General features: G+C 47.2%; 1 protein-coding gene across 1 annotated transcript in view; it reads left to right on the forward strand.

The window, feature by feature from the left end:
- The window catches only part of VPS35L (VPS35 endosomal protein sorting factor like), a 119,273-nt gene that overhangs the window by 28,903 nt on the left and 64,564 nt on the right, over positions 1-25,806 (forward strand). Inside the window, exons 8-14 of the mRNA XM_075564573.1 lie at positions 5,723-5,807; positions 9,599-9,658; positions 18,480-18,576; positions 19,273-19,320; positions 20,757-20,850; positions 25,066-25,143; positions 25,558-25,680. Coding sequence (XP_075420688.1) covers positions 5,723-5,807; positions 9,599-9,658; positions 18,480-18,576; positions 19,273-19,320; positions 20,757-20,850; positions 25,066-25,143; positions 25,558-25,680 — 585 coding nt within the window. The remainder of the gene's footprint in view (positions 1-5,722; positions 5,808-9,598; positions 9,659-18,479; positions 18,577-19,272; positions 19,321-20,756; positions 20,851-25,065; positions 25,144-25,557; positions 25,681-25,806) is intronic.

The following is a 25,806-nucleotide window of genomic DNA, read 5'->3' on the forward strand; positions in this document are numbered from 1 at the left end:
TTCCCCCCCATGTTCACATCTATATCATTGTTTGTTTAGGGTCTTCTGTTGCCTGATACCCTATCCAATTGATACTCAGTGGTCACACAGCCTGGAGTGCTTCTTCCTTGTGGGCTCTGTTGCTTCCCTGCTAGATGGCTGCTTGTTTATCTTCAAGCCTTTAAGACCTCAGACACTATATCTTTTTTTTTAACTATATCTTTTAAAGCTAGGCACCATTAGCTTTCTTCACCAAATTTGCTTATGCACCTATTTTGTCTTCAGTAATCATGTTGGGAAAGTGAGCATCACAGAATGCCAGATTATTAGAACAAAGTGTTCTTGCATTGAGGGAGTACTTGAGTAGAGGCCCAGTGTCCATCTGCTACCCTAATAATTGGCATATAAATATATGTACATAGATCTGTGTCCTTGTGGGGTAGCCAGACCCCACAACTAATCACAGTTCATTAAGCACAATTGTATGGTTGAGATACGTAAAGATTATAATAAAGTCATAGAGAATGAGAGAGAGAGGAGAGTCAAGTAAAGAAGACAGACACATTTCATGGTAGCTTGCTCACCTCCTGGACGGCCATGGTCTTACCCTCCAGGTCCACGCACAGCGTCAGGTCCACACACAGCGTGGGCCAAGGGCAGGAGAGTGAGGCAAGGTGGCCTGATTTACTGCTTATATCTACTTAGGGGGTGTGATTACAGGTAACCACACACATCACAGGAAGAGGCTGTACAATAGGCATAAGTGTTACAGGACAGGGATGAGCTAGGGGTGTGCACAGAGTAGGAAGGGGAGGGACTAGTGGTACACATGTGACAAGGGTGGACCCTAGATTCATGATGGCAGCCTAACCTTGGTCACCCTTGAGTGGACTTGACCTTCCTGGGCTCTCCTTCAGGGAAACAATCTACTACTATCCTTATCAGAAGGGAGTGGGCCCTACTTATTGTGGGATAAACAGTGGTGTCTGCTTGCTCTGGATGGCTGATAACCCTTAGGGAGAATAACCCCTGACCTACTTCTGGAGACTTCCTAGTGTGTAGTCATTTACCATGTGTAGCAAGCAGCTAAGTTTGCCATATTTGGGGAGACAACTTGGGAGAAATCTTTCTGTTTCCCATGTGTCCTTATTGTTATATGTAGATGTATTTACATATGTATGTGCCTGTATTTATACCTCTATAAATGTCCTTGCCTCCTAGTTATTTCCCCCTTCCTAGTTCCTGTTACGTACCTCTTACTATCATGTTCATTCAGCGTTCAGTAATTCCTTTCAGCTACATTGCACTTGATCAAACCCCATGGCATGGTATTTTCAGTTGCCTCATGTGCATGTGAAAGTTGGACAAAGAAGAATTGATGTGTTTGAATTGTGGTGCTGGCAAAAAATACTGAAAGTACCATGGACTGCCCGAAGGACAAACAGATATGTCTAGAAAGAAGTACTCCTTAGAGCAGGGGTTTTCAACCTTCCTCATGCTGTGACCCTTTCAGACAGTTCCTCATGTTGTGCTGACCCCCCAACCATAACATTATTTTCATTGCTACTTCATAACTATTTTTGCTACTGTTATGAATCGGGCGACCCCCGTGAAAGGGTCGTTCAAACCCCAAAGGGGTCGCGACCCACAGGTGGAGAACCACTGCTTTAGAGGCAAGAATGGTGAGACTTATATATTTTGGACTTGTCAAGAGAGACGAGTTCCTGGACAAGGACATTATTCTTGGTGAAGTAGAAAGACAGTAAACAGGAGGCAGGTCCAAAAGGAGATGGATCGACACAGCGCTGCATCACTGGGTTCAAGCACAGGAACACCTGTGAGGATGGCGCCATCGTTTGGTTGTGTAGTTGCTGCTACGAGTTGGAACCCACCTGATGGCATTTACGAACAACTGAGAGCTTGGCATGTTTTCACATATTTACTGGTCATTGGGGTTTCTTCTTCTGTTATTTTCCCCTTTTTAATATTATACTTCTTGTGTCTTTCTTATTTTTCTCCCGATGTTTTATATAGCCTCAACTCTATTGTTCCTCCCAACTTGGAAGATAATCACCTTCTTTAATTCTCAGCTACAAGTTATCTTTTAATTTATTCACTTGTCTGGGTATTCAAATAGTTTCACAAATTCAAACATAGTCCTAGAAACTTTTTCTTCTGGAACATTGCTCATTGACAATAAACTTAAGCCTTGCAATCGTGTAGAGTGCATTAGAAATGGGTTGTTGCAGATCCAGTTAGGTTAAATTTTAGCACATCGTTTGATGTTCCCTATGATCCACTTCCATTTGTTTAGTTTTTAATATTTTTTGCTTTCTTTTCAATTGAGGTTTTTATTTCTTTTCCTTCGTTGTTGTTGTTAGTTTTTGGGTTTTTAAAAATGTTTTTCTGTGTTTGAACTCCAGTATAGGTAAATCTACAGAGACAGTAACAGGATGAGTGGTTCTTTGGGTTGAGAGGAAATGGGGAGCTTATAATGATGAGGACAAGAATGAAGAGCATCTTCTAAAACTGATGGTGGGGATGATTGTACAACTCTTCTTGATGCCATTGAATGTATGACATGTGAATTATATGCCAAAAAAAACTGTTAAAAAGAAGACATTGAAAAACTCCTTTCCAATGTTTTTACAACAGTGTTAATAAGTTCAAGAGTTTCGGGTAGAACATTTTATCAACTAGTCATTCTGCAAATATTTTTAACGGCTCTCAACCTTGACTGCACATTTGGAAGATTTACAAAACCTGATGTCTAAGCTGCTCCCTAGACCAGTTTAATCAGGCTCTCTGAGGGCGGATCTCTGGCACCGGTCTGTTTCAAAGCTCCAGATGATTACAAAATTGTGAGCAGTTACTTTACAGAACACATATTACCTTTGGACACAGATAAACCCATTATGGATAACATAAGCTTAGTGTTTCCCAAGCTTGCTTTTAGCCTAGCAACTACAGGGAACCCTTGTTGAAAGTACATGTGCTACTTTGTCCAGGGGGGTTGGTAATGGCACAGTCATTAAAGCTCTTGACTGCTAACCAAAAGGTTGGTGGTTGGAATCCACCACTTGCATCTCAAGAAAAAAAAAGTGGACGACCATCAAGATGAGCAGCCCTGGACTGTGTGCGCAACAGGGCTTCTCTGCCAGGGTTGCTACGGGTTGAAATCGACTTCACAGCAGTTGGTATGGACCTCGGAGTCTGTATCCCTTTAACAATGCCTCCCCCCAACATGATGCTTATCAGAGTCGTTGAGGAAACAACAACAAAGCCTGGGAAACTGAGATCCTTAAAAAAAAGTAGTTTGGAAAAGACCATTTTAACTCATCAGATTATTGTGGCTTTAGTTTTGGATTAAGAAAAATTCTGGTTCCTAAAAAAGGATCTGTGAAATGCATGTGGCAGAGAAGCAGTACACCGATGTTGGGGACATCCCAGCTGTGTTTAATGTATGGAATTCAGTTTGAATTCCCTCCCTCGTACCTCACCAACGTGCAGTAACTCGTCCCAGAGAGAGAGGAGTGCCAACAAGGACTCAGGGGATGGCCTGTCCCCAGTAACTGATAGCTACATACTGCCGTTCCCTGGTCTCCAGAGTTATTTGTTTTGTTTTGTTTCCAGCCCTAGAATCTCTTGGGAAAATTGTTTAGGTTGGATCCCACTTAAAGGTTAGTTCGGGCAAATGAATTCCACATCCATCCAGATGCCGTGTTGAGTGTCTGCTCCATTGTTTTAACAGCTTACATGTCTTTATCCAAATCACATTTGGGTCATAAAAGGATGTTTCCCAGAGCAGCCATGCTGTTTGCTTTTAGGCATGGAAGGCTAACGGAGGAACGTGTTGAGTCTGATCATTTAGATATTGGGTATCAACTCAAACTGAAAACACATGCTGACCTCCACCATGATTCACTTCATGTTCCATCATCCTCTGCATAGCAGGAATGCACACTAAAGGGCCTTTTCTCAATAGCCAAAGGTTTTTTTTCTATGCAACATTTTTATATTGGAGGGTCAACTGTTTGAATGATAAAATATGGTGAAGTTATTTAATTCCCGATACTGACTTTAAAATTTGCAAAGACTTCAGGACACAACATTTGTTTTTTCAAAAAAAATTATGTCTTTATTTCTGATTACAAAATAGAATTTCCTTATGGGTTTTGGGGGCCACAGTTGTGTGGCTGCAACCTTCTCTGAAGAGTCCTGGGATGTGGACAACCCTTTGGTGATGGTGTAGGAATTGATTGATCCCCTGGAGTGCCAAAATGCCCCAGTTTCAGAAGAACACATACTCTTTGACCCTTGTCATAGTTCCTTTGGAGGAAAGTGTAAGAGTGAGTTGCTCTCCATGTGTGACATAATGTATTACCCGCTGGGCTGCTAACTGCAAGGTCAGCAGTTCAAAACTACCTCCCGCTTCATGAGAGCATGATGAGACTTTCTCCCCAGGTGAAACAGTCTCAGAAATCCACAGGGACAGCTATACCCTGCCCGATAGGGTTGTTATGAGTTGGAATTGACTTGATGGCGGTGAGTTCTGGGTTTTGGTAATGAGTGCAAATGGTGGGTGCTAGTTTCAGAGATCCTGGGGGTTTGCTTATGGGCACTTTTGTAGAAATGAATGTTTAGGGGTCTAGACCATTATTGTACGCTGAGTTCTTAAGAGATGCAAAACCAATGATGTTTGGGTATGTGTGTATATATAGAGAAACTTTTTTATCAAGAAAAGGGCTCACAGGGTATAGATATGGGCATGTCTGAGACCAGGCAGGTTCCAAGTCTGTGGGTCAAGTGTAGGCTGGAAGTTTTTCCTGACTTACGTAACTGTGGTGGGCTGATAATGGACTGGTATCTACAAAGGAGGAGGAATCCAAGTCACCTGGTCAGATGGCCAGCTCCCAAGATCCATAGATAATCTGGCAGTCCATTGGCTCAACTCCAAAGGACTGAACATCAGTGAACCAGATGCAGGATCGAACCCCAGCAGAAAGCACACAAGCTTTTCCAGTGCCTATTTATTTATATAGGAAGCTGGCCTTACCCCTGAAGGAACTTGTTGACTGCATCAGGCCTGTTACCTGAGTAAAATGTTCCATTCTACCTTAATCCTTTTACAACTGATTGGCTGTGATTACCTTGTATCACTCTGGTTTGGTTGAGGGATTAGTTGGTGTTGAATCCTGGTCCAACCAAATTGACACGAAACCTAACTGTTACAACTGCCCTGGAATAAACCAGAGGAAGCCATGCTGTTGGAACAGTTTCTCTCAGTGACTGAATGTTGGGCCAGCTTTCTTGTCTGCTCACAATCCTTCTGGGTAAGATTTCCTCAGCACTCTGCCCTGTGAGGGCTCGTTGGGTGGCATACGTAATGAAATGCTTAACTCCTATCAAGAGATTGGTGGTTGAACCCACCCAGAGGCAACTCAGAAGAGCGGTCCATGGAGCTGCTGCTGAAAGGTCACCGCCCTGACACTGGAGCAGTGTTACGCTGACACATGTGGGAGTGAGTGTCCTTGATTTGAGGGGGACTGGTTCGTCGGTTGTCTGGTTGGCAGCTTCCCGAGGGGACAGCATCTCTTCTGAAGAGATGGTTGTGAGCAGACTGTGGCCCTTTTTTGTCAAGAGCTTGTGGTTCTGCATGTCATTACCTCCCCAGTGCCTTGGTAAGCACGTTCCAAGTCTATGAAAATTGAAGTATGACTTTTCCTTTCTGTTCTTGTTCCAGTGTTCAAAGCTGCTTTCGGATACAAGTGTTATTCAGTTCTACCCGAGCAAATTTGTTCTTATCACGGATATACTTGATACGTTTGGTAAGTGACAGTTACATTATTTTGGATCTAAGAGTAGGCTTGACAGGAGTTGTGTGGGAGATTTGCTGTAAGTACTGTTCTGAGGTGGTTTAATCCGCAGGTAAAGCAGAGGGAGGCCAGGCCATCTCCACTCTGCCCATGAACAAGGCTGCTCTTTCTGAAGGAATTTCCACTGTTAGCCTTCGGATTGGCTAATCAAATGATTGAGGGAATTAGGAGCAACTGAAGCTACCACCTGGCGTAAACCAGCCCAAGTCCTTTGCCATGGCACGACCTCACTGCCTTTGGCTTGAGTCCAACCCCTAGGGCCTCTGTAGGACTGGGTTTCTGAGACTGCAACTCTTTACAGAGGTAAACGGCCTCATCTGGAACCTCTGACCTTGTTAGCAGCCCCAAAGCAGCCCAGACCCCTAGGCCACCAGGGCTCCTTTGTCATCTCCCAAGCATCTGAAACTCCCTTTGTCCAGAACGGAATTTGTCAGCTAAGCCTTCTCCCTTTCCTGTCTCCACCCTGCACCTCAAGCCCTCTGCCCTAGTGTCACAGAATGGCACCGCATGCACCCAGCTGCCCAAGTTGGCATTTAGAACTGATTTCTTACTTACTCCCGTATTCAGTTCTCTACTGTGTCCGTTACTTTCTGTCATCGCTGCTAAGACCCTAGTCCTTGCCATGGTCCGCACCAGCCTGGAGGAGTGCCAGTGGGATCCAGCTGCCTCTTTGGGTCTGGCGCTCGCATGCTCTGCACTGTGTGTAGCATGAGCTTTCTGAGCTCTCAGAGCGTCTCTGCTGAAGCGAACAACTTTGCCTCCCTGCTTATTGAATTCCATGTAGTCCATGGAACTACACGGTCATCCTGTTAGGGGTTTGCCCAAAACATGCAACCTTCTCGGCTGTGTGTGGCGCTCAGCAGCAAGGGCCCCACAACAAGTAGGGAATCCAAACAAAGGCAAGTGCTGTGCCATCCAGGAGGGGCCCGTGGGCCTGCTCTGTAAGCCACTCAAAATCCCATATGTTGGCTCCTGAGACACCACGGGTTTCAAGGTTGGCTTTGTTTTTAAGCTTCACAAGAGGCCCTCAGCTTTGATCAGCTTGGCTGCAGGTGGCCCAGGGCAAGGAACGAGCTGCTTTCTCCAGCCGTTTCAGACACAAGTCCTAGAATTCCATCTCATTGGTTTGGCTGGGTCGCTGAGCCAGTCAGAGCATGTGGGAATGGAACTGTGTTTTCACTCCAGACCTGGGTCACCCCCAAGGGAGAGTAGACACTGAGCGAGCATTTGGATGCAGCCTGGCCAGCACTCTGCTCGGCTCCTGAGGCGTCATCCGTCTAGAGCACGCTCGCTACCTCTGTGCCCCTCATGTGCCAGTGAAAGAGAACGTACGCACAGAGTAGACCTGTAAACCGGGTGTGAGGTTCAAACCCACAGACCAGCTGCTGAGGAGTCACAGCCAGCTCACGAAGACCCCGGTGCATCAGAGCGGAGCTATGCTCCACAGCGTTTTCAGGGGCAGATCTCCAGCCAGTTCTTCCCAGGCACCCCCAGGCGGGTTCCAGCCACTACCTTATGGTTAAGAGTTGAGCACCAAAGTGCCTGCACCACAGCCCCATGGAGAAAAGCAAAGTGTACCCAAACGAGGGGCGGTGACGGTCTGAGCAGGGCCAGGCCATGCTGCACGGGGAGGGGCCGAGGAGCGGTGGGAGGGCACTGTGTAGGTTTCAAAAACTGCAGAGAACCTGGAGTGACTAGAGTGGAGTTGGCAAGGACTGAGGGGGTCATTGGAAGGACTTTTACTCCAACTCTTGGGGTCTGGGGTTGGGGCACTGAAGGAGTGGAGCAGGGACTGATGGGGTCTGATTGGGAGCAGGAAGCCTGGTGAGGTGACTGGGACGGCAACTCTGGGGACATGGTGAGAGGAGGGATGGAGGACAGGGCTGCCTTGGCTCTCGGAACAGTTTACCCTGAGCACAGCTTGCCTTCGCTGCCAGGGCGCCAGTCAGTCCTTGCGGCCGGTGGTTCTCCAGGCGGTGACATTTCTCATGGGGGGTGCAGCAGTGCTTCGGACTTCCTGTGTGAATCTGGGCATGCGTCAGCACCCGAGTGTGAGATCCAGTCTCCTCCACCCTGCAGGCCTGTCCGCATCTGACAGCCAGCAGGGGCTTCACCTTGAGAGAACTTTGGGCATCCCCTTGGCCAGCCCTTGCTGGTGATGCTCCAGCCTGTGTCACACGTTGACCATCAGGATTGGAGCAGACGGCTCTGCCCTTGCTGCTGTCCTGGGAAGTTACCTGTCCCGGGACTTGGGAAGAAAAGCACCATAAATCCTCTACCCGTGCCAGACTCTCCCCTGCTTTACAGGCGCCCAGTCACCTACTCCTCAGACGGCCTGTGTGCTGGGTTCTCCTGGTTTCCAGAAGGAAAAGCAGCTGCCCAGGAGGGGGCAGGGCTGACCGTGGGTCTCAGCACTCACCTTATGTCTCTATTGCTCTGCTCCGGGGAAATTTACCTCACCATGAACATGAAAAGTGTGTGCACCGTTGGCCCTGCACTTTCCCTGGTGGGAATCATCCCATTTGTAATAGCAGAAGACTGGAAGCCGCCGACGGGCCATCAGTAAGGCACCAGTCCGGTCAATTTTGATAGCTCTGTACAGTGGGACAGGATGCAGCTCTAAGGAACAGGCATACTCTGTGTCCTGAGAAGAGAATGCACTTTGGATTATGTTCTTTAAAAGGAAAAAAATATATATCAAGAAGCAGAACAGTGCAGAGAGTGCATGTCTATAAGTGGATGGTATGAATCAGCAAAACATCTTCTCTCTCCATTCTGGAGGCTAGGAGTGTAAATCCAAAGTGCCGGCTCCTCATGCACACTGGTGCAGATAAGAGCTCTGGACACATGGAATCTGGGACATATAAACCCCTCAGGAACAGTAATGGGAGTAGCGATACCTTGAGGGTAGGGGGAAGGTAGAGGAGGAGAAAAGGAGGAGCTGATACCAAGGACTCAAGTAAGAAAGAAAATGTTATGAAAAGGATGATGGCAACACATGTACAAATGAGTTTGATATAATTGATGTTTGGGTTGTTACAAGTTTGTAAGAGCCCCCAATAAAATGATCTGTTCTCTCTGACCCAGAATATAAAAAGGGCCTCTGGTAGCATCAGGGGTTCTGAGTCCGCCTGGAGAAAGTTGAGGCAATCAGCTTCTGTGAAGAGTTGCAAGTCTTGTGAACCTACAGGGCAGATGCACTATGCTTTGTGGTCACTATGATGTGGAAGCCTCCTTGGCAGTGAGTTTGGGGGTCTTCACTGAGTGTGAGTGCAGATGTCAGAGGTTTCTGTAGACACTCTTTCTACTACTCTGCATTGGAGGTGAATCACTTTCCTATTTCTCATAAAAGGAAAATCCTCCCACAAAGTGCAGAGGAAGCAAAGGAAACGTTCTTTAAAATGTATCCCACTAGATGGCAGCCTGTTACAAAATGAAGAGTCCTGGCATCTTTGTTCCTAATTCTCAAACGTTTAATCTGTGTTTGCTCATGGAAGGAACTTTGGTGGTGTAGTGGGTTATCCATTTGGCTGCTAACCATCGGTTCAGCAGTTCAGACTCACTAAGCGCTCCCTGGGAGAAAAACATGAGGCTTTTTGCAAAACTGTATAGCCTTGGAAACCCACCAGGGCAGTTCTGTCCTGTCCTGTAGGTTGCCGAGTCGGAGTCGACTCCGTGGCAGTGAGTACCGGCCAGTGTCCTGAAAGGTGTAACCCTAACACTGTCTGTCACTGTCTCCACAGGAAAACTGGTGTACGAGCGCATCTCGTCCATGTGTGCGGACAGCCGCGGTGCCTTGCCAGGTACGTCTGAGTTGTGTCACTGGCCTTCTTCTGCCGTGGGGTTGGGCTTCCCAGGCAGGGCAATATCTACTGTATGAGTTTCTTTGTTCTGTATTTAGTTTAATTTACTTAATTTTTGTGTGTGGAAGTTGAAAGTAAGAGAAACAAATACCAGACTGATGGATTTCTATTCGTTTTAGTCTTCTCAGGAGTAGGAGATTTTAAGACATGCCCTGCTATAAAGTTGGACAAGTAATTGCAATCCACCAGGGTGCAAGGGTGACTGTCAAACTAGGCTGAAGGTGGACTCCTACCTACCTTTGTCTCTTCACCGACATTTCTGCTCTCTTTCCTAAGGAGCACATGGCTCTTTAAAGACAGCCTTATGCACATCTGCCTTGAAGAACAGCGACAAAGCAATCAATAGGGACAGCTTCTTCGAATCTGCGATCCTTCCCAAGTGGTGCTTGTGTTAAATGTATTGCCAATCAATTTTATGTGCCTCAGGAGGTTATAGAGGGGCAAATAGATGATGCTTCCAGATCTGTGTCACAGAAACGCTGACGGGGCTGTGTCTGGCCACGCTCAACGCGAATCACTCATTTTAATGGTCTTCCTAGTGCCGCTGCAGCCAGCAGCCTCACCTTCACGCCACTCCTTTCTGCTTCCGCGGGAGACAACCAGAAGGAGCAGGTGTTTAAGTTACGACAAAAAAGGGAAGGGAAACACACGTGAATCCCCTTGGCCTGCGGAGCAAGGATAGGAATCACTTTGCTAGCATTCAGAACGCGTTGGAGAGCGGATCGCTGCAGACGCTGTTAGGTTGGAGTTTAGCACCCTGTCATTTGATCGCCCTTAGGAGCCATTTCTATCAGTGCTAATTTTAATGTTTTCTGCTCACATTCGACAGGCTTTTTTATCTGTTTCACTTTGTTATTCTTGTTGTTTTTTTTACTTGCTTTTTAGTGTTTTTTAATGTGTTTGAAATCCAGGATAGGTAAATCTATAGAGATAGTAAATGGATCGGTGGTTCCTTGGGAGCATGGTAGGGGAGGCTTGGGGGAAATGGGGAGCTAATAACGATGGGTACAGGAATGAAGGAAATGTTCTGAAAGTGATGGTGGGATGATGAAACAGCTCTTCTGGGTGTGATTGAAGTATTGTGTGAGATGTGAATTCTACGCCAATGAACTGCTGGAAGAAAAGCAGAGGCAGTAAACCCACTGTTTGCCGACACTAATGGTGGGCGGCCCCGCGGTGCACTGAAAGTTTGGTGGCCCGAACCTACCCCTAAGGATTTCCCCCAAACCCTCAGCTAGTCAATTCCTCCTCCTCGTGACCCTACGGGACAGGGCAGAACTGTCCTCCAGAAACCCCAATCCAGACTCATTGCCATCAAGTCCACGCCGACTCCTAGTGAGCGACCCTCCTCCTATTCTGCACGCCGCCGCTTCCTCTGTTGCTTCAGCTGAGCGGAGACCAATGGTTGCCCCTTGAACGGCAGCTCATGGTCTTTTAAGACCTTGGGGACAGCTCTAACTGTCATCACAAAGAATCATTTCAAAATCTGCGCAGAATTCTGCCTAAACAAGTGCTGCCTCAGGAGAAATCGGGTACCTTGTGTACCCATTCTTTCCATTTGAATCAAGTCCCCACTGGTGATTTTAATGTCCAACCCTTGCCCTCGGGGGAGTTTTGACTAAGGTGTAGTTCTGAAAGCTTAGAGTGTGTCTTTTGCTCTGAGTGCAGTGTGTGTATGTTTAAAGAGGTCGCCTACTCTGAATTGTAAAATAATGTTATTCCCATTGTGTGGGGAGTCATCTGCGGGTCTTGTACTGGGGTTCACCCCTGAGCTGTTGACATTTTCCTCCCCACGGCTGTTGTAGGCTGCGTCTGTATAAGCAGTGTCCTTACGTGACCTGGCCTTTCCGCTAAAGTCATATCCCTATAAGCACTGTTATGTAAAGAGGCCTCTCTCCCTGTGAGGAAGAGACTTGGCAAATGGACGAGAACTAGACTTGCTGGTCTCCGCTACCTCTGAAAATATCTGCAGAGGGCCCTGCCTGAAAAAAGAACACGGGAAACAAAACACAGATGAGAACCAGAAGGGGAAAAAAATCTCAGCATTTTGTTTCATCAGAGACTTTTCTGACTAGATTTTCCAAATTCTGATTTCATTCTCCATATAGCAGCCTAAGTGCTGAAGTGTCCGTCACATCGTTCAAATCATTGTCCTGCTTAGAGCCCTTCAGGGGGTCCCATGGCACTTAGAAAACTTTGTAAGCTCCTCACCAAGACTGCCACCTGCCTTGTGCCCCTCCTCTCACTCCATCTCCTGCTTTGCCCCTTCCTGCTCCCATGTTGCCTTGCTTTCTGTTCTGGGACCTTGCCAAGGTCATTCCTACCTCAGGACCTTGCCCCTCCTGCATACACTTTTTCCACCCGTAAGCATGGTTGGCTCCTTCGTGTAACTCCAGGCTCAGCCCGTGCACCACTGCTACCAGAGCTGCCCTGACCACCCTGTCCGATCAAGCTGCAAGCCCTTGCAGGTCACTTTGGATCTAATGCCTGGTTTTAGATCTTCTGTAGTTCCAAGACTGTTGGAAGCGGTCTTGTTTGCTGCTCACTCTTCTTCCTGTTTGTCATTTGTCTTCCCACCCCCTTGGGAATTAAGCTTCATGAAGACAGAGTCTAGAACATCCCCTTAGTTCTCAAGAAATTTATGATGAGCAAGTGAAGAAGTAAGTGATAGAAAACTGTAGTTGGTGTACCCTGGCTGGTACAAAGGTCTAAGACATTAACGACTAGCCCAAAGGTGGCCTGTGCAAACCTGCCCAGCGATGCCTCGGAGATAAGTACGTGCTCTGATTCTGACCCGTCACGGAGCACTGCTAGTCTGCACGAGTGGGGTCACCAGAGTCTGAGTTGACTCAGTGCCAGCTAGCAACAACAAGTACTGAGTTTACCATAAAAAAGGTAAGCCCGCCCCTGCCCCCAGAAGAATTTATTTCAGAGGATAGCACTGAAGCTGCAGCTCAGGGAGAGGGACATGTCTGATAGAGCACACGGGAGCAAATAAAGGGGGAGGAAGAGAGAGTGGAGCACATCCTGGCCCTCCAAGCCTTGAGGACTTTACTCCCACTCAGAGCACCAATCCACAGAGAAGACCATATGGCCGGCCCCACTATGAGACACGACATCCCTCACTGACCCATAGCTCTACAGGGGACAGCACTAGAGACACAGTGTGGGAATTGCACCCCATCTGATCCCACCACACCGAGGTAAAACACTAAGGGCGTGGAATGGAACAGCAAGGGGAACAGAGCAACGAAGTCCCCAGGGAATACCAAAAATAGACTTTGGGGCCAGGGCTTGGTGCCCCATCAGACTCTACTGGAAAACACTCCTAAAGGCCAACAAAAAGTCCTTAAACTAATTACAGGCTTTTCTTTACTTTTGTTGTTCTTGTCATTGGATTTTGGTTGTTGTTTTTTTGTTGTTGCTTTGTTTTGTTCTGTCTTGTTTTTGTGCATGTTATCTCCTCAGGTCTGTCTAAATAAGATAGCCTGCATGAACAATCTGGAGAAGAAAACAACACGACTTAAACGGTTCTGGTTCCAGGGGAACATGGGACAGGGGAGGTGGGAGGAAAGGAAGTGGTGTTAACAAACCCAGGGAAAAGGGAAAAACAAGTGATCCACATTGGTGGTGAGGAGGGTGTAGGAGGCCTTGTAGGGCATGACTAAGGGTAATGTAAACAAGAGGAAAATTACTGTATCCCAAATGAAGGCTGAGTTTGATAGTGGGACAAGAGGAAAGTAAGAGGAAATAGAGGAAAGAGCTAGGAGTCAAAGGGCATTTATAGAGGTCTAAATAAAGGCATGTGTATATGTAAATTTATATATGAGGATGGGGCAATAGATCTATGTGCATATATTTATAGGTTTAGTATTAAGGTAGTAGATGGACATTGGGCCTCCACTCAAGTACTCCATCAATGCAAGAATACTTTGTTCTATTAAACTGGCATTCCATGATGCTCACCTTCCTGACAAAATCACTGAAGACAAATGTGTGCATAAGCAAATGTGGCGAAGAAAGCTGATGCTGCCCGACTATCAAAAGATATGGCGTCTGGGGTCTTAAAGGCTTGAAGATAAACAAGCAGCCATTTAGCCCAGAAGCAACAAAATCCACATGGAGGAAGCACACCAGCCTGTGTGATCACCACCTGTCCAAGGGATCAGGTATAAGACATCAAAGAACAAAAAAATCAAATCATTGTGAATAAGGGGAGTACAGATTGGGTACCCAAGACCCATCTGTAGGCAACTGGACATCCCTTACAGAAGGGTCTCGGGGAGGAGACGAGCCAGTCAGTGTGCAGTGTAGCAATGATGAAACATAAAACTTTCCTCTAGTTCCTAAATGCTTCCTCCCCCTTCCCCCCAATATCATGATCCCAATTCTACCTAACAAATCTGGCTAGACCAGAGGATGTACACTGGTAAAGATAGGAACTGGAAACACAGGGAATCCAGGACAGATGATCCCTTCAGGGCTAGTGCCAAGAGTGGTGAAACTGGGAGGGTGGAGGGGAACCGATTACAAGGATCTACATAGAGCCACCGCCCTGGGGGGGATGAAGGTGGGTGAAGGGAGATGTTGGACAGTGTAAAATATGACAAAATAATAATTTATAAACTATCAAGGGTTTATGGAGGAGTGGGGAGGGAGGAGGAAAATGAGCTAATGCCAAGGACTTAAGTAGAGAGCAAATGTTTTGAGAATGATGAGGGCAACGAATGTACAAATGTGCTTTACACAATTGATGTATGTATGGTTTGTTATAAGAGTTGTATGAGCCCCCAATAAAATGATTAAAAACAAACAAACAAGAAATGTAAACCCTACAAAACAGAATCCTTTTCCTAAATTTCCTCTTAGGCTGGAAGGGAAGCATAAAGACTGGGATTCTTGTGTAGCTTGCAGTCGGTGGTCGTTGTGTAGCTCAATTTGCTTATAAATGATTTTCATCTCGTAGGTAACCTGAGTCCATTTGCCCAACCCTTCACTGAAGGTCTGTGTCTTGAACTACAAGTGTTGGATTAATTAGATGACCTGTTTTCCCTTTTGTTTATTTATTAAAATTTTTTTTACTTCTTTAAAAAAAATCATTTTGTTGGGGGTTCTTACCACTCTTATCACAAGCCACACATCCATCCATTGTGTCAAGCACTTTTGTACGTTTGTTGCCATCATCATTCTCCAAACATTTGCTTTCTACTTGAGCCCTTGCTATCAGCTCCTTGTTTTTTACCCCTCCTTCTCCCCTCCCCCTCCCTCATGACCCCTTGATAATTAATAACTTATTTTTATTTTGTCATATCTTACACTGTCTGATGTCTCCCTTCACCCACTTTTCTGTTGTACACCCCCCAGATAGGAGGTTATATGTAGATCTTTGTAATAGGTTTCCCCTTTCTACCCCACTCTCCTTCCACCCTCCCAGTATCACCACTCTCAGCACTGGTTCTGAAGTATTTATTAAATTTTTATTGTGATCTGAGTGCAAGTTGACAGAGCAAATTGGTTTGCCATTCAACAGTCCCTCCACGTTTTCTTTCTTTTTTTTGTAAAAACATTTTATTAGGGGCTCGTACAACTCTTTTTTTTTGTTTGTTTTAAACGTTTTATTAGGGACTCATACAACTCTTATCACAATCCATACATATACATACATCAATTGTATAAAGCACATCCATACATTCCCCGCCCCAATCATTCTCAAAGCATTTGCTCTCCACTTAAGCCCTTTGCATCAGGTCCTCTTTTTTTTCCCCCTCCCTCCTCTACAACTCTTATCACAATCCATACATACATCAATTGTGTAAAGCACATCTGTACATTTTTGCCCTCATCATTTTCAAAGCATTTGCTTTCCACTTAAGCCCTTTGCATCAGGTCCTATTTTTTCCCCTCCCTCCCCGCTTCCCCCTCCCTCATGAGCCCTTGATAATTTATAAATTATTATTTTGTCATATCTTGCCCTGTCCGACGTCTCCCTTTACCCCCTTTTCTGTTGTCCATCCCCCAGGGAGGAGGTCACATGTAGATCCTTGTAATCGGTTCCCTCTCTCCAACCTACTTACCCTCTACCCTCCCAGTATCGCCACTCACACCCCTGGTCCTGAAGGTATCATCCACCCTAGATTCCCTGTGCCTCCAGCTCCTATCTGCACCAGTGTACATCCTCTGCTCTATCCAGACTTGCAAGGTAGAATTCGGATCATGATAGTTGGGATGGAGGAAGCATTTAGGAACTGGAGGAAAACTGTATTCTTCACCGGTGCTACATCGCACCCTGACTGACTCATCTCCTCCCCTAGACCCCTCTGTGAGGGGATCTCCAGTGGCCGACAAATGGGCCTTGGGTCTCCACTCTGTACTTCCCCCTTCATTCACTATGGTAAGATTTTTTTTGTTCTGATGATGCCTTATACCTGGTCCCTTAGACACCTCATGGTCGCACAGGCTGGTGTGCTTCTTCCATGTGGGCTTTGTTGCTTCTGAACCAGATGGCCGCTTGTTCACCTTCAAGCCTTTAAGACCCCAGACACTATCTCTTTTGATAGCCGGGCAGCATCAGCTTTCTTCGCCACATTTGCTTATGCACCTATTTGTCCTCAGCGATCGTATCATGGAGGTGTGCACCCAATGATATGATTTTTTGTTCTTTGATACCTGAAAACTGATCCCTTCAGAACCACGAGATCACACAGGCTGGTGTGTTCTTCCATGTGGGCTTTGTTGCTTCTGAGCTAGATGGCCGCTTGTTTATCTTCAAGCCTTTAAGACTCCAGCTGCTATATCTTTTTATTGCCAGGCACCATCAGCTTTCTTCACCACCACGTTTTGTTTCTTTCCACTGATTTTGATCCCCCACCATGTCATGGTACTCAGTCCACTTTCTCTCCTGCATGTCCCACGTGCCTTTGACCTTTCCTGCCCCTTCCTGCTTTCAGAGCTGTATCCCTGGGCAGGAGCTGCCTTTTAGTCTCAGACGGTTGCTTGTTCTAAGGAGCGCAGACCTCTCTGCTGATGTCTGGTTTTGCTTTCAAATTGCCAGGTAGTTGGATGACGAGAAGCGGAACCCCTCTTATTCCAGAATGCACGCCTGGCAGAGGAACAGTCCTTACTTTTTCTTGTCTGGTTCCCTTGATATTTGAAACAAAAATTCTGCTTTATGTCCATGGGTTCAAACCAGGAAGGGGGAAATGGTCATTTCACTTCCTTTTGAAAATGGCAAGGGAATAGGTCTTGCATTCCTGAGTGAACGAGGCGTGCCAGAGCATCCCAAAATAGGTAACTGCCTGAGATTACAATATCGCAATATCTGCATTTGTGATTAGTGGCTGTGCTCAGCTACCGAAGCACCCAGAGTGTTTGTCTCTTTGTTGGGGCCGTCGGAATTTTGATCACCTTAGTTATACATTACCAGTTGGCAGGTTCAGCGAGGGGGAACTCACTCCCTGCAAAGCACAGTGGGAGCCAACACGCTCAGATTCATTTGTAATATTAAAATGAATGAAATTTGCCCTCTTTGATTAAATCCCGAAATTATTAAGGGAGATTTCCATTGTCGTGTGAGAGTTCAACAATGACATTCTTGTTGGTTGGCCCGTGGGTTGATTTTCTTTATATTCCCTTCCATTCCGTACTAAGGTGGACATCTGTCAGAAAGCGCAAAAGAGTAGAGGTGGTCAGAGTTAGCGGGGTAACCAGCCCTTGTGCCCGAGACCCTGGCTGCTCTCATGGAGGAGGATGGTTTCAGAAGCTCCCACTAACAGGGCCGCAGTCCAGCCATCAGGGAGGGAGGGCTAAAGAAGGGCAAGCCCCTTCCCTCAAAATCACTTACTTCCCAGAAATTGTACTTCTGTTTTCACCCTGGAACTGGAAGTTGGTCCCGTGGCCATACCTGGCTACGAGGATGTCCATCTGCCCGGAGGGGAACTGGGAACCCTGTTATCAGAGGTCATGGGTATATGTGGCCATCTTGGCCACCAGGTGGCTGTGGTGTCTCACTCTTGTTCTGGCTGGTCTTTCACCTCAGGGCCTTGCTTGACCCTCTTGTGTGGCTTGTGTGGTGTTTTGAGTAGAGCTTAGTCACATTTTGTGTTACAGTTGATGTTTCACCAAGTGACCCCAATAGATTTACTGGTGCGTATACCAAGAACCTCTAGTTTATACTGGAGTCGGTTGTGAACCACAAAGCTTGGAAGCATGCTGCCTGCTTTTGAATTCTGCTTCTTCCAATTGCTTGTTCGGTACCCTGGGCAGATGACTAAGCTTCTCTGTGTCCTGGCCTCTACATCTGTAAAACTCCACACCCAGGGCCATGGAGCCGACTCTCACTGGTAACGACCCTGGGGGGCAGAGTGGAGAACTGTGCCTTAGGGTTTCTGAGGCTGTAAGTCTTCACGCACGTTGGCTGACACCATTTTCTCCTTTGGAGAAGCTAGCAGCCCATTGCCTAACCCACGGCTCCACCAGGGATCCTGGCATCTTTAAATGGGTAATAAAAGTGCATACCTCAGCGGGCTCTTGTGGGGTGGGCCGACCTCATGGCTGGGAAGCACTGTGAACCGTGTCTGGCACTTAGTCAGTCTCCGTGTGTAATGATGGTGTCCTAAAGACAGGGATGCTATTTGGAAGGAGAGGCATGGTAGGTGTGAGTGGCCCACTCGGCGGGGCCCTTCCCTACCGCCGGGGCGCCCAGGAGTGGGAGCAGGTCTTGAGCACTCTGTGAGCAGATGGGTGCTTTTGTTTTGTGTTTCAGATCAGTTTTCCCCGGAGAACGTAAATGACACGGCCAAAGAAACATGTCTAAATTGGTTTTTCAAGATTGCTTCCATCCGGGAACTCATTCCGAGACTGTATCCTTTCGTTGGCTGATGATTTTCCAGCTAGGCCGAAAGAGTTGCGCTGTTAATAGAAGCCATGTGATGGGACGCCTTGGGAAGGTCTGTGAGGAGTTCGGTTCTGTTACAGCTGCTGTCCTGGACGTGCAGGGCCAGCCACGCACAATGCAGAAGCTTCTGGAATCTCTAAAACTCGGCTTTCCGTTTTCCCCCTTTGAGTCTGAGGCCATGTGCCAGGCTTCTGTCTCCTGGAGACTCATTCCCACATTAACATACTCAATTACAACGCTTCATCCTGATAGATTTTCTCTGGTTTCAAGAACTTCAAACGATCTGGCCCAACTTTTCTACACATGTGCCCACATTGAAGGACAGAGAATTTGATACACAGATTGACTCTTAACTATCTAAAGTTCATTGTTCCTCAACATAGACTTGATTAGCAGTATTCAAAGCCCAGTTTAAATTTCAGCATACAACCATGAAATCAACATGTAACATTTTCTAAAATTTATTTTAAGTAAGTATGAAACCTCAAAAATCACACACACAAACCGCAGCCCCTAGCTCACTGAATTCCCTAGATTGCTGAAGGCCATTGCGGTCAGTCTCACGGTAGACACGCCTGGTTCTGCTCATGAGTAGTTCAGACTTTCCCCACAGGGGACGGACCATCTGGAAAATGTCTTCCTTAACAGAATGCTTTTGTAGTTACGTGGAAACATCCATCTTGAAGTGTAACAAGTTCCTCTCCAAAACGTAAGACTCTTATTTAAACGTCTAGAACCATCAGATTTCTAAAAGGCAGAAAGCTTTTTCCACATGAAGCTGTAACTGCACCCACTCCTCATGTATCAACTGTCTCGTTAGCCAGCGATTCAGATTTATGGTTGAAACAATGCTTATTAGCCAATCCTCTTGAGCACCAGCAGTGTACACCTGGCAGTAATGAACACTGAGAAACCCAGGCTGTGATATTTACGATTGTGTGTTAACTTATCTGGGTCATGATTCTCAGCATCTCAGCAGTCCTGTAATGATGCACTTCGGCAGTTCTATAGTCAGCTGCCATTTTCTGATTCGATGTGGTCATCCTAACCATATTGATTTATGAACAGTAGGAACAATCATAGTAACTAATAAAATAGTAACTGATTAATAGAGTAGTTAAAAAATATTAATTTATTCAGTGAGTGTCTCTAGGGAGGCGGCAAATGTGGATGTGGTGCTAAGCATCTTCCGTGCATGTTCTCATTGAAATCCTTAGGGAAAGTAGAGCTACCATTCTTCCTCCCTGTTTTATGGAGAAGAAAGCCTGAGGTAGGTCAGAGCGGAGTGAGCTGAGAAGATGAGCAAGTGAGGCTTTGGACCTGGGCTCTCTGCTTTGCCAGCTGTGTGACCTTGAGCAAGTGAGGTAACCTCTCTGAGCCTCGGTCTCCATTGTGACCCTCTGGGTGTCTCCTGAGCTGCAGGGCCTGCACCGTGGCAATGCTTGGCTTACAGTCGGCCCACATTAAGTGGCATTGACTCCTGCTGACACTAATAAGGACAAAGGTGTCTGAATCAGAAGCCTTTGCACTGGGCTCCCTTGTTCTCAGAGTAGGGACTCGGGGAAAGCAAGGCTACTTCCCTCAGAACCACAGAGCCCAATGGGGGACCAGAGAAGAAGCTCCCAGAATCTAGGGACTGATTCCACAGATAGGGAATATTTGAATTTGATCTAGAACTTACTCCAACTATACTTGTTTGGGATCTGGCTTGTTTGGGGAATAGCATTTCGACTGAAGTAGTTATCTGGCTTTACCAGCACCTCCTGCACGAGGGAAAGATCCTGGCTCACCTTCACATTTTACACGGCGTAGGCTTTGATAATGCCAGTGTAATGATATCAAAGAAACATAGATAATGACAAAAATTAAGAGAGATTGAAAGGTGGGTCAGTTGGTGAAGAATTGTTGGAGGACCAAAGTTTTATAATTGGTAAAACAAACAGGAGCTCGGTAGGAAAACAGATAAAGAGTCGCTGAGCGGATGTCAAGGGAAAGGACTCACTAAATGCATGAGCTGGACAAGGCAGAGCAAGGTTTTCTCCTGAACTGGAGTTCGGTTCCCCCTCCTACATTTTGGAAGTTTAGCTTTGCTGCGATTGAAAAAACAAAGTGCAGCACATTCTCATGGTGCCTTGTTTCCAACAGAGGGATTTCAGAATGCCTGCCTCGGTTGACCTGCACGATCCGAGGGATTGGAGACCCGCTGGTGTCTGTGTATGCCAGGGCCTACCTGTGCCGGGTAGGTGCACCCCTGCTCTGTGGCCCTAGGGCAGTGGTTCTCAACCTTCCTAATGCCGTGACCCTTTCATACAGTTCCTCATATTGTGGTGACCCCCCCAACCATAAAATTATTTTCTTTGCTACTTCATCACTGCAATTTTGCTACTGTTATGAATTGGGCAACCCCTGTGAAAGGATTGTTCAACCTCCAAACGGGCCGTGACCCACAGGTTGAGAACCACTGCCCTAGGGCATGTCCGTGTGCCCCAGGGTTTTTCTGTGTCTACCGGGGCCTTCCTGTGCCAGGTAGGTGTGTCTTGGCTGCACAGCCCCTGCCTATCTGCCAGCAAGTCCTCGAGAGAAAGACTGCTGTTTGCGGCTAATTTGAGGATGTGGCTGCTCTACAGACTTGAGGAGCTGTAGGCTTCTCTTTTAAAACTTGATTTAAGGGGAGGGGGTGGGGAGGGAGGGGGAAAATGAGGGGCTGATACCAAGGGCTCAAGTAGAAAGCAAATGTTTTGAGAATGATGACAGAAACAAATATACCAAAGTGCTTGATACGATGGATGTATGGATTGTGATAAGAGTTGTAAGAGACCCCAATAAAATGATTTTTTTAAGTTAATTTGGAAATAGACCCAAGTCACTGTAACTCAGATCCAGGGCCCCTCAAGGTCATCTGACAAATGAACTGCTTGGCGGGCAAGCTCCCGACAAGGACAGATGATGGCAGGCTCAGCGCTGGCTGCAGACTGGTCTGGGGACTTCAGCAGGCGGGTCTTCGTTGGCTGCTCGATGGAGGCGTGCCATTAGTCCTAAGTCACCTGGCCTCTCTCCCTTTTTATAGCCCTTTGACACGATTTTGGTTGTGAAAAGAATGCCAATGATAAAGTATACAGTTGTTCTTTCTGGACCACAAGGGGGCTTTCCGTCTGGCAGCTCCTCCCCGCAGCTCCGGGCACCTTTCCAAGAACTTTGTGTCCCCTTGGGAGTTCCTGGGAAGTGCAGTGGTTAGCGTGCTAGGCTCCTAACCAAAGGATGGTTGGTGAGTCCACTCAGTGGCACCTCCCAAGAAGGGCTTGGTGATCTTCCCGAACACCAGCCACTAGACACCCCGCGTAGCCCAGCTCTGCTCAAGACCCACTTAGGGTGGCGCTGGGTCAGCGCTGACTGGATGGCGTCAGTGGCTGCCCTCCCTCAGGATCTCTGTGAACCTCAGCCTTCCTTGAGAACAACGCTTCCTGAAAGACCAACCTTCCTGCCTACCCCGGAGGTCACGGGCATTTCATTAAGGCGGGGGCAAACGCAGTCTTTGATTTGCTTCACGATCTCTAACAAATGACAGAATCCTCGTGGCTTCCGCCTCACAGGGAAAGCAATAGGCCTTGTCCTGAGTGAGTCAAGAGACAGTCTTGGGAAGGAAATGCTAGGTTTGTTCTGTGCTATGAAGAGTCAGAGGAAACGTCTTCCCTTGAAGGTGGCCGTGCCCTCTCTGTGACAGAGCGGGCACTACACACTGCCCTCTGCCTGGGACTTGGGCAGGGTTTCATGTCGTAGCATCGGCTGTGCTTCTTCGAGCGTCAGGTTGAGAACATGCTGAAGATGCAGCACACCGTCCGAGGCCATTGTCACCGAGGCCTACCACAGCAGCTGCTCTGCAGCACCCTGCCGGGTGGATCCCTTTCCTCTGACAGAGCCCACCTTGACTTCATGTGAATAATGAAGGTTTGGAACCTTTCTGTGTCTCAGGAGGATGATTCTGGTGATGAAGGAGAGATCCAAAGTGCGGCAGCCCATTCCTAGGGAGCCCGCTCATGCCAGGTTGGAAGTTAGTTCTGCAGGCTACGACATTGATGATAACCGCCGTGTGTAAAGTGACTTTGAGTGGCAGGTTCAACTTTGAAACCTTGGTGATAGCCTGGAAGACAAATAGAGGACAAAGCAGATGTCATCCCAAGGACATGATGAGATAGAAACACACACACAGTATCACTGATAAAATCATGTTTGTCGGTTCAGGCGGTGTGTTAAGTAAGTCTTTGAACATTAAAAATAACAAAAACAATACAGGAGGATTTTTCTGGTTCTCAGACAAACATTCTGTGAACTAGGAAAGATTCTTTCAGGTTCAAGTATCAAGAACTCAAGGGAGCAAGGAAGGAGGTCGATGAAGAGCACATGTGTTTGAATAGAGGCAAAAGCTAGATCTAGGGCCTTAAGGTGTCATCCAGAGTTGTCACTTACGAGCTCTGCTTGCCTCAGGGTGATGACTCTATGTCTTGCCCTTTCCATGTGATGGCCCACAGTAGCTCCTGACATATATGCCACCAACCTAGGCACCCATGGAGAGACAGTCCTTCCCCCTAACCAGTCACTCCAGCCGGAAACCCGACTGATTCTCACTGGACCACCCTGAGAGGCACTTGCCCATCCCTCTTCCCATTTCTGGGGCCATGGGGTGACGAGTAAGTGGCCAGCCTGGGGTTATGGGGCCTCCAGGTGGGGGTGAGTCCAAGTCCCACCACAAACCTGAGAAAAAGGCTTTATTCCCCAAAGACAAATAGGATGTGCCGACACCCGGGCCTGTGGGGATGGAGGCCGGATCGGCAACCGCAGCAGATGGAAAACATGAGCAACCCTCCCCAAGACTCTGGATAGGAATCTTTTAGACCCAAGGAGATTTCCAAGTTGCTTATTTGGCTTGATGGAATGAGGTAAACAAAACACAAAAGCAGCGAGTGGGCAGGGCGTGGGGGGAGCTCAGAGCTGTTTATAAAAGGAAAGTGTGATTAACTCCTGAGTTGAGGCCCCGTCAGCTTGTCCCCCTGCTGGTCCACCAGGCCTTGCTTTGCTACTGCCTAACCGATAATTACTGCCTTTTCTATAGTCGGATTGAGTGCAAGGGAAATAATAGGATGAGAACACAGTGCAGCTGGTGCTGACAGTTGGTGGGGGCATTGTTTTCATTGGGGTTCTTGTCCTGGGAAGCAGTGTGCGTGGACAGAGCTCCCCCTGGAATTGAACACCCCAGGGCTTTAGCCGCCGTGCATCTGAACACCATCGTGGTGGTTCGTCCTCATGACCCCTGGGTAGGAGAAGGCTAAGCCAGACCTCTGTCCCCATTTGAAGAACCTCAGGACCCCAAAAGCAGCTTTTCTTACCATGTTGGTTTGGAGGCAAAGCAGCCACGTGGGGGAAGCAGTGCATCTGAGTGGTTTCTTTCAGCTTAACCGGGTGAACCCTCCTCCACCCCTTATCCCACCCCCTGTGCCCTGGCCGCCTTCCTGCTGTCGCCTTCAAGTCAATTCCGACCCACAGTGACCCTGTGGGACAGAGTTGGACTGCCCTACTGGGCTTCCTGGCCTGTCATCTCTTTGTGTTTTTTTGTTTTGTTTTGTTTTGTTTTTGGCTGTCTTTACAGGGGCAGATTGCCAGGGCTTGGCTCCCCTGGAGTGGCTGGTGGGTTCAAACTACTAACCTTTGGGTTCTCAACCAAGCGCCTAGCCACTGCCTGCCATCTGTAGGATTATCACATGCCTTCAGCAATAAATGTTACAATCCGTTTAAAACCAAGGCTGCAGGAGCCAGTGGTTTCGAGCTTTGCTGGCCTCATGCTTGTCTTGTATAAATTGCTTAAAGATATTAAAGTTCATATGTTTCCAAGACTGGACCACCCAGCTTTTACCAGCTCAGCAGGGCAGCACCATCTCTGACAACTGAGTTGTCTCACACATGCCAAAATTGTTGTGCTCCACTAATAAGTGATCATGCCTATGTGCCTGCCTGCGTGCCTCCATGCATGCCTGTGTATGTTGCCTTTGAAAGAGGAAGAAGCCATTGGACACAGTGTTGTGAGTACTTCCTTGCTTGGTCTTATATTGACCTGGTCTTTTGGTAATCTGTTCAGAAATACCATTCACTACCTTTGGAAAATTACAAGGATGATTACTATCAGTGTTGCCCCAGCTTCTGTGGTTTTTCTGATAATAGCAATAAATGGTTGTTGAATAGAAAGGTGAAAATAATTCTTTTTCTGGACTTTTCTATGTGTATTTATAGTTTGTGGAAAAATCCCATTTTCTTTCCATTCCACTTCATCATGAACTTTTCGATGCTCCTGCATATATATATATTCACAGAGAGATTTTTGTTCAATTTGCGAAATTGGCACCCCGAGGCTTGCTCGTAATCCCATTTTTCACGTCCAGGTGATTTTGTTTTGGTTTGGCTGCAGGTGGGGATGGAAGTGGCGCCACATCTCAAAGAGAGCCTCAATAAGAACTTTTTTGACTTCCTCCTCACATTTAAACAGGTAAGAGCACACTCTTCAGAACAGTTAGCTGATATATAGCAGGGAGATGATTCTACCGTTATAAAGCCCCAGATGCCTTCGAGTTCTAATATGCCAAGCTTGAAACTGACACCAGGGTCTGTTGTAGACAACTAAAATGTGTTGATTGTGCCAAACAGGTGGAGAGAATTCATAAGCGCTTGTTAACGGGAAATGTCTTCCGCTGATCAGCCTTTTCTTCTCAGCATCTGCTGGCTCCATCTCTCTCAAGTTCCCTCTTTCTGCAGCACACATTTCCAGCTCAGCTCGGTGATGTGGCCGACTCTTCGACTTTAAAACACCACCACCTGAGCAGCCAGGCTGCTTCTCTCGCGCAGTCTGAGTTCTGCCCTGTCTGCCCTGCTTCTCAGGTGTGCACTTTCTCTCCTCTGGTAGATCCATGGGGATACAGTGCAGAACCAGCTGGTGCTCCAGGGCGTGGAGCTCCCGTCCTACCTGCCCTTGTACTCACCGGCCATGGACTGGATCTTCCAGTGCATCTCCTACCATGCTCCCGAGGTAACTGCCGGGTAGCTGGGGGTGGGGGCTTCAGCTGCTTGGGGGTGTGCTGGGCTCCCCTCTTGCATGTCATAGCAGCGCCTGCACTTGTGGGCCTTTTCACACCCACAGGACTCTTTCACAAAG

Source organism: Tenrec ecaudatus, chromosome 12 (assembly GCF_050624435.1).
Source record: "Tenrec ecaudatus isolate mTenEca1 chromosome 12, mTenEca1.hap1, whole genome shotgun sequence".
Lineage (NCBI taxonomy): Eukaryota > Metazoa > Chordata > Mammalia > Afrosoricida > Tenrecidae > Tenrec > Tenrec ecaudatus.